The following is a 9,209-nucleotide window of genomic DNA, read 5'->3' on the forward strand; positions in this document are numbered from 1 at the left end:
TTAAAGTATTGAGTAAATTACTGTAGAATAATGTTATGTCTGTTGTGTTATTTTGAGTTGTCAATATGCTCGTGTTTGGATGCGTCTATAGTGCGTGTGCGGTTGTGCGCAATGTTGATAAAACGTTTATAGTGGGGGGGTCGCAAGTCACTTGCACAGTTACTTTGGGGGTCTTGGCCTGAAAGTTTTGGGAACCCCTGAAACTATATCAGCCTACATTTGCCTCATGTTTTACCTGCAAGACCCACATTTTTAAGATTATGTTTTTCTGGGCATTTTAGGCCTTTGAATATTTATTGGCCCAGGTCAGATTAATACAGGAAAGGGGAGAGAGGGGAAATGACATGCAGCAAAGGGCCACGGGTCTGAAGTGAACCCACGGCCGCTTTGTTGAGCCTTTGCACATGGGTTGCATGCTTAACCCGGTGAGCTACCCAGGAGAAACCCACATTTTATGGCTTTGTCATCATGTGTGATTTGAAAACATCACATTTACACACAGTCAAGACTGATTTTTAGCGGGCAGTTCTACAAATTGTAATGTGGTAGAAATTGTGAAGTACAACCAATGTTCAATGTGATCTACGTAGCACAATAAAATATTTGAGACAAATGAACCTGTATGGGAACTCTCCATGGTGGTGTCAGAATGGCTGGTAGAGGAGATGTCAGTTTCTCTTTGAGGGATGTAGAAGAGCTCCTCACTGCCACAGGGTTTATAAGGTAACAGAACAGGCACTGCTGTAAAGTAAGAAGGAACATTCAATCAACTTTACCTACAACAGATAATTAAGGATAAAGCCATGTTGACATTAATTTCTTATAATCTATTTTTGCTAAGAATGCAGCATCAGAATACGTAGCCTCGTGGTAGAAAACGTTACAAAACCCAAATACACTTACAAGGTATGTTGTCATCCATCATCTAGTTTAACACTCTGGCCTCATGTATAATGTGATAAACTGCAAAGTGAAAGGTTGGGTACTGTCCTATAGAAATACTGTTCTCTCCGGTTATAGATCTAAAAATAACTATACTAATAACTAATAACTACATTAATAATAAGCTTACCTGGTGTTTCAGTGGTTAAGTTTCTTTGTGACACCACAACTCTGTGACATGGTGCAGAGGATTGTGTGGATGTGAGGGTCATCGTTCCCTGAGGCACAGTGGTTGTGAACAGGGTGGAGGTCTCGGGTCTTTTAGGCACCTGGTGTCTTATTGGCTCTCTGACGTCATACCACTCTGGAGGACTGGACAACCCGACACCTTCGTCCGGACTGCAAGCAGCAGAAGGTGTGTGTCTGAGGGGGGGGAATTCTTTACGTAGCAACCCTGTAACAGCATGGCTGGGGTGGACAGCAGGGGAAGAGGTGTGATCAGTGGCTTTGGGGGACAGAGTGAGATGGACATGTGAGACGTGACCTGTGCTGGCTGGGGATTCCGATGTGGAGGAACCTGTGGCCTTCTCAGCTTTGTGACCAACACCAGAACAAGAGCTGTTCTGGACAGATAACTCATCTCCCATAAACGATTGGGTGTTCATTGCATTCACATCTTCTCTACCTAAACCCTGTGAGGGTGGGGCAGATTCTTCAAACTGGCCTCCTATAGCATCTTGCCTCTTCTGATTCACTGGTGCTGACGTAGAAGTCAGATTTTGGTTTCTGCTACTGCTGGGTTCAAACGCTGATGCTAGCTTTCTGGTCGCCTCATCTTCTTCAGCCGTGGTATGGGAAAGCTGCCTGTTAGCTATAGGAGCCTCGACTGGTTCTGTTGAGAGCTCGGCCAGGTGGAGCAGCCCTGGCGCTGGACTGAGGGGAGGTGCAGGCGACGTGGATGGAGAGGAGGAGGTGGACCGCCTGCGAGTGGCAATGGTAATAGATGTGAGGGCCTGAGGGTTTTTCTTAGGGAGGGTTACCCCTTCTCTGGCAGCAATCTCACATATCTGAGTCTCTAGATCTGGGCGAGGTTTTTTTTTAAGCTGCACGCTGGAGTCCAAGAGATCTGTGTGGAGGCCCGGCAGAGGCTGGGATGGCTGGTTGTTTACATTCACTGCTTTCAATAATGGTGATTGCCAAGATGCATCCTGCACCATTTGGACTCTAATACTGGATGCTGTACTGCTCTCTGTGTCTGTGCTCCCTTGACTCTGAAAGGAGGAGCAAAAACAATGTGTCAAACAGTGAGACCAGGCAAGGTGTTCCTAGTTTGTTATTCTGTAAATTGATTAATCAACCACAAAGATCAAAACTTCCTGAAAATTGCACTGGCATCATGACGGGAAACAAATTTGGAAATTTTCCAAAGTCTAACATGCATCTGTTAACACACCATGCCTGCAACACATCAGTTACCTTTAGTATGAGACCTGTACTGTCCAAAGATTGGAAGCAGACATCAAAATGACAAAACATTTTGTTTATCAATATTTACATGATTTTAAAAAAAGGAAATCTGTGACAAAATATTTGTTACCATACATTTCAGTACTTTATGAATGTAGTAAGTTTAAGTAAATTAATAATACACAAATTAAGCTTTTATAATTAAGACTGACTGGATCGATGAAGACCTCTTCATCAGTGATTCACCTTCATAGGGTATTTTAACAGCAGCTCTCTCTTGATCTCTTCAATCCGCTTTCTGTCTTCTTTGTCCAACTCCAGAGGTTCACACTGCTGTCCTGAAAGCTTCAGTTTAATCCACTCTGCAAATTAGAAAAGCAGATGATAATGTATTCGTGCAGATCATTTGTTAGTTTGAAGAGTTTATTTAGATGTTTTAAATCGTATCTCACCGTGAAAACTTAACATTTTAACAACATGTGAATCCACTTACCTCTGGCTTTGCTCTCCTCCTGGTCAGTGATGCTGGGTGTACTGGACACAACAGTGGCTGGAGATTCACTCTGCAGTAACTTGGCTACTCTGACTGCCAGCGAGCACTCGCTACTCCCATCACTCATCACTTCCTGATCAGCATCCTCCAGGATGGTCAAGGACAAACTACTCTGTAGAGGGCCTTCCGGAATAGTTTGTTTTTCCTCCTCTGTAACACCCACTATGTCTGTAGGAGTAGAGGTGAATGTTTCTGTACTCAAAACTGGTAAAGGCGCAATGAGCGAAGGCTGCGGTGGGACTGTGTTGTCAGGGGGAGCTGCACTGCAACCTTCAGGCTCTGCCCGTCGAGCTGACTGGGAGAGGACAAGGGCTGACTCTGCACCTCTACTAGCAGTACTTTCTTGTGGCCTTCTGTGTGCACCTTTGGCTGGTGCAGGAACAAGAGCTTGGGTGAATGAATAATTATGTTGCTGTGATGACGTCATACTCTCTCGACCAATGGAACTTTTTCTTACGTTCTCTGAGGTCAGCATGGAGTCAGATGAGGACCTAGCGCACAGAAGGGAGGTTCGAGTTTTGAGATCCTCATTAGCACAGGAGAATAAGGAGTCCTGGAGTTTGCGGGTTTTCTTTTTCAGTGAGAGGAATATGTCATCAGCGGGCAGACTGGATGGTGCAGTGGAAGCTGAAAAACCCCCAGAAGACCCAGCAGAGAGCACATTCCCCGCCTGAGAGAGTAGTTGACGGATCTCCAACAAGGCCTTTGAGCTAAGCATAGAATCTTCTGCGCTTTGCTCCTCCAAACTCCGGCTAGTTTGCAAGGGGGAATCAACGTCTCTTTCCCCACACCTAGCCCTGGTAGCTAACGAGGGGTCAGAGCCAAAACAATCTACTAGCTTGATGGTATGCTTGCTGCCAGTTAAGCAGCTGTCCCTGTGCTGGTGCTGAGTGGATTGATAAGTGTCTTTTTCAGGGAGGGAAGATGGGGATTGTCTGTGTTTACTCTGGATAGCTTCTGTATCTGATGAAGGAAAAGCACACGTGGTCCGCTCTGGGGCAGTAGCACCTGGACGAAGACTGTCCAGGCTCAAAGGTATGGATATACTGGAGTCCACTGACAGAATGCTGGATCTAGAAAACTGTCCCTTATTGGGACTTCCACCTGAAAATACATTTACATACATTTTTTATTTTAATTTTTTAAATCTACAAAGTAACATAGTTTCATTATAGGTAATAATGTACATTTACCAATTAGAAGTTGACAAAAACGACCCATTCATCTTTTAAGGAGAAAATATCAAAATTGTAATGAAATGTGTAAATACAAAAACAAATTTGTAGACAGCTTACTGATTTAACAGTGATTGAAACTAAAACAATCTTTTTAATTATATTTCTCTTCAAAGAAAATAAAACTTGGCTTTACACTTGGTAAAAAAAAAAAGCTTTAACCTTTTGTACCATGTTATTCGTATATACAAAGATCTCCTAGTCTTTGATTCTCAGCCCAAATGACCAGTTGGACTGATTATGGCCCATTGAAAATGTTACTCTTAAAATATTATATTTTCAGTTTAAAACATGACTTTTAAAAGGTACCTTCAGATATTTGGGTGCTCTTGGTTGGGGTTCCAGTAGATCCTTTAATTGTACAAAGGTCAGTGGGAGAGAATTCCGGCTCTCTGATCGGCCCTCTGGGTACAAATGGAGTTAAGATTGTTGAGGGTGACTGGTCAATGCCCAGGTTATGGAGATACAACTGCAAGAAAAATAAATACAGAAAATATCAGAAACAGGAATACAAATATACATATTTATGGTATTTTTACCCAAAGTCCTCACAATGTGCCTGCTAATTATAATTAACTGCTAAATGTTAGCATTTATTCTTTGCTGAAACTGCATTAAAAATTAATCAAGTTCTAATATTTTAAAGACATGATTGTTTAAGTATAAAATTTTCATCTTTCAATTACCGGGATTCGTTCTTCAATGTTGAGCTCTCGCGGTTTGGGCAGAGGTGGTGGTGTTGATTGTTTTGAAGTCCAGTACGGGGCATAGTTATCAACTTCTAGGCTGACAACAGAAGAGGCGCCAATGGAAGCTCCTAACTTAATTCCACTGTTGTAGCTATTTTGGGAACTTGAGAGTGTCAAATTGTGATCAAGTGACACATCACTGAACTGGCTTAGGCTCACGTGAGGCAACGGTTGAACAGTGACATTTGGCTGATGATGGCCATTGTCCTGAGTCTGACTGTTCCCCTTTTCTCCATGTCTTTTTTGCTGATCTTCCTGGACTGACCTGCCAATGGTGCTAAGAGATGATTGGGACTGTGACCTGCCAAAGGTTGAGGCAGAGGGTCTTGTTGCAGAGCCAGTGTTATCTTTATCAATAGGAGCACCGCCTACCGCCTCCCCTCTTCTCGTAGGAGAGCCAGAAGGAGCGGTGGAAGAGCTCTGTGTGACATTCGGATTGGCAGCACTTGAAACAGGCTGTTGTAAACTTTTCACCTGCTGACTCAGGATGTGATTAAGGGAGTCCGACACTGCATCGTAAGCTTTCTTTTTAGGAGAGATGCCAGAAAAACCTTGCAGTGCTAAGCTATCAAATAGTGACGTATTGCCTGAACTCTGATTTGCCCTCCAAGCATCTACTTTCTGCATATAGTTGAGACTTGGGAGAGACTGGACTTTTGGAGAAGTAGCTTCTTCTTGGCTCTGATTTTCTATGTCTGGGCGATGGACATCAGCCAGAGGAGCAGCTGGCTGTGGAAAGATCTCTGTGTTTGACTGATAAGAGCTCTCTTTATGTGATTCTATGTCAGAGAGTTGTCCTAATTTAGCCTTGACACTTGACTTAGGTGGGGCCTTGAAAAAACCTGGAGTGGATTGAGACTGTGGAAGAAAACCCAGGTAGGACCCATCAATCCCTGTTTGGTTCCCTGAGAACCAGAGGTCCTGCTCTCTGTGACCCCGTTCAACACCTGCTGAAAACGGTCCTGTCAATTGCAGGCCACACAAATTTGTTCTGGTCACACTTGGCTTGCCTTCAGGCATCGCTGTGGTATATTGTTTGAGCGATTGACCAGGTGGTGTAGGACTTTTCCGCTGTCGGTTTTTAGATTCAGCTTCACGGCTGCTGCGCCTCTCCACCTCAGAAAGCAGCTCTCTGTGCAACAATTCACTACTGTCATCAGGTTTAGTACTACGAGACCCCATGGTGATGTTACAGACCGACGACAAGGTTTGCAATGGATCAGGGTATAAATCTCTGTCAGGTTGTGTGTGCTGCTGGGAAAGAGAAACTTCACCTGGAGGACCTTCTCTTTTAACCATGCTTTGATCAATGCCTGGTTTGCAAACTTGAGTGCTTTTAGATTCTCCGGAAAAAGAGGCAGAAGACGTCACAGAGGTCTTAGAGGCAGAGGAAAAAGCACTGCTACTGCTTGCCATGCCAATATCTTTCTGAAGGAGGTCCAGAAGATGCTGGGCAGGAATATTCTTACTCAGAAAGAATGCCTCATCTTCATCAGCCTCTCCTACTGGCTTGTCTGGAGGGTCAGTTAGTGTCACTAAGTCCTTCTCTCTAATACCCGTGTCATCTCTGGATGGTACTCCCTGTCTGTCAGTGGTGGCAATCATTGGGGACTGAACAGTTTCCTCTCGTCTGCCTTCGTTTATTAGTGACAAACTGTACTGGGACAGAGAGCAGCAGCTGCTTACTTCATCTTCAGACAGGATGGTTGCCTGGGCCAAAGGGTGCTGGGACAGTGAGCCACATTCAGAGGCTTGAGTAGTGCGATCCTGGGGTGGAACGTGAAACCTCTCTGATGCCATGGAAATGTCGGGGAATGCCCTTTAAAAAGTAAAGAAAATTAGAAACTTGTGAACATTTGTATGACATGTTGTATAAATAAAAAATAAAAAAAACTGTCCACTAGGGGTGCATGATTCAGAAAATGTCACGATTCAATATCAATTATTCGATTCAAAATCAAATTTGATTCAAAAACGATTCCCAATTTAAGACAATTCACAGTATGTACATGTAGTTACTTTACCCATGTGATAGTATAAACACCATTAAAAAAAATAAAAATCTATTTTGGGAATTCTATGAATCGATTTTGAGTCAGTAGAGCTAGAATCGATTCCTCAATTTTTTTGCACACCCCTAATGTCCACAGAACCACTAGTTGACTTCTAATTATTTTCTTTACCTTAAAGGGGCAAATTCATTGTCACTTTGTTGGAATAAAGAATATTCATTGAAGTTTACGGGCATCAGTGAAAGGGCTGGAGACAGGTTACTGTCCTGAAATTCTGCAAGATAAACCATCACTGCCTTCAACTTTGCATGAGATCCAATATTATGAATTATAAACTAGACAACTTCAAATGTGATTTTCATATCCTAAATCAACATTATGACAAAAAACAGCTGAGATAGAAATTCATTGTTGTATTCAACATACATACCTTGCTGAAAAGAGCGCCCTTGTTGAAGCTCCCAACCATGCGTTTCCAACGTGGGCTGCCGCTGGTCCTGACTGGCAGTGCTAGGACTTTTAGCTTCTAGTTGATCCATGGATGCATGTCCAACAGCCTGACTCGCATCTTCCTCACCTGGCATCTGAGGAGATTCCACCACCCTCTAAAACATGAAAAAATGTCTTTAGAGGCTTAAAACAACAACTGCTGGTAAAAACTCTGTAGACTCTATAGTTGATGGTGAAGAGGGGCATGCTTCTCTGAGCCATCCCGAAAGTTGTCTAGCACAACCTACTGGTCAAACAGCACAGCACCTTTAGCCACTCATTCAGCGTCTTTGTTGCAAGGAACACAACAGGAACAAGAAATCCTTCCTCACAGCTGCCATCACTTTGCATAACGAGTCTCCTCTGCCCTTAGGTACAAAACAAACTGCAAAGCTGCTCTTTTGGATTTGTGCATTTAATTATTACATTCATCACAATATCCTCTGAATTATGCAAACTCATACCTCTAGAATATTATATAGCAGCCATATTTCTGTGTTTACATAATACAGTGTTCAATGTAAAGTTAAATCATGCACCTTGCAGCATTATTTTTATTTTTTTAAGATTATTTTTTGGGCATTTTAGGCCTTTAATTTGACAGGACAGTTGAAGATATGAAAGGGGAGAGAGAGGGGGAGTGACATGCAGCAAAGGGCCGCAGGCTGGATTCGAACCCGGGCCGGCTGCGTCGAGGAGTAAACCTCTATACATGGGCACCCGCTCTACCAACTGAGCTATCTGGGTGCCCACAGCATTATTTTTTTAATTCTGACTTTTGTGATTCTGTCTATGACTCTGTTATCACAGAAACTGTTGGGCTCAATATTAATGCAACCATCAGTCTATGACTGGCCCCAGCATCACAAAAAGACACTTGCCACAGGGCTAAAAAACTTTTCTGGTGGAAACCCTGAATGTACAGTAACAGTATATTACTGGACACCATCTTTGTAAAGTATACATTCTCTCAGAGTTAAAGGAACAAGACCCGGTTTGTTGAAATAGGGCTCATCACGGTCTCCCGTAGCTGTTGATAGGTGGGCCAACGCAGTTTTTGTCTCAGTTCATGCACGGTTTTATTCCAGTGCAACAACGGCAGCTCCGCCACTAGTTAGCTTAGCGTAGTGAATGGCATTCTATGTTGCTGGTTAGCATGTTGTGAGTAAAAAGTGAGCAAACAAAAAAAACACAACAACAACCTAATTACTTCTTGTGGCCTGCATATTCACAACGAGTACAAATAGTAATGCAGATTAAGACTGGACGATCTCCTAGGCAGATATAGACTTGGGACTATATTGGGTGAAAGCACAGCCAAAGCACTGCTACATGGGCACAGTGATCACGCAGCACCTTAAACCCCTCAACGTCCATCAACATACCTCGCATGAATAGCTGGCTATTTTTCTTACAGTAAACAGTGACTGGCGATGAACCTGGCGGATTTTGTGACAGACGAAGAGGATGACTTCTCTGACAGTCAAGATCCACAAGCATACCTTGATGAACAAGAGTTTTCAGAAGAGGGGCTGCGTGCTTTGGAAATAGAATGAAAGGAGGAGGAAGTTGCAATCACTTAACAGCCCGAGGACGTGAGGCATCCTGCAGTCCTCAACTTTTTTCCTGGTGGGATGAAGTCAACTGGGAAAACGCTGAATGGACCCAATTAACAGCTGTCCACAGAGAAAGTAATTACTGTAAACATTATTTCACGGGACAGATCAACTCATATTAGACCTGTACTCATACAGAGTTGCTGCGTGATTTCTCTACGCCCATATAGCAGTGTTTTGGCTGTGCTTCCACCCAATATAGTCCC

At 43.3% G+C, this 9,209-nt stretch overlaps 1 protein-coding gene across 3 annotated transcripts in view; it reads right to left on the reverse strand.

Annotated features, from left to right (window-relative positions):
* The window catches only part of alms1 (ALMS1 centrosome and basal body associated protein), a 31,727-nt gene that overhangs the window by 7,502 nt on the left and 15,016 nt on the right, over window positions 1–9,209 (reverse strand). For 2 of the 3 annotated variants that reach the window (XM_032511038.1, XM_032511037.1), the window contains exons 2-9: window positions 7,329–7,503; window positions 7,070–7,172; window positions 4,824–6,705; window positions 4,447–4,606; window positions 2,843–4,006; window positions 2,596–2,711; window positions 1,073–2,153; window positions 619–741 (exon numbers count right to left, since the gene is read on the reverse strand). In XM_032511038.1, the coding sequence (XP_032366929.1) occupies window positions 619–741; window positions 1,073–2,153; window positions 2,596–2,711; window positions 2,843–4,006; window positions 4,447–4,606; window positions 4,824–6,705; window positions 7,070–7,172; window positions 7,329–7,503 (4,804 nt within the window). The remainder of the gene's footprint in view (window positions 1–618; window positions 742–1,072; window positions 2,154–2,595; window positions 2,712–2,842; window positions 4,007–4,446; window positions 4,607–4,823; window positions 6,706–7,069; window positions 7,173–7,328; window positions 7,504–9,209) is intronic. The other variant, XM_032511039.1, reaches the window with a different exon arrangement.

Source organism: Etheostoma spectabile, unplaced genomic scaffold (genome assembly GCF_008692095.1).
Source record: "Etheostoma spectabile isolate EspeVRDwgs_2016 unplaced genomic scaffold, UIUC_Espe_1.0 scaffold314, whole genome shotgun sequence".
In the NCBI taxonomy this organism is placed as follows: Eukaryota; Metazoa; Chordata; class Actinopteri; order Perciformes; family Percidae; genus Etheostoma; species Etheostoma spectabile.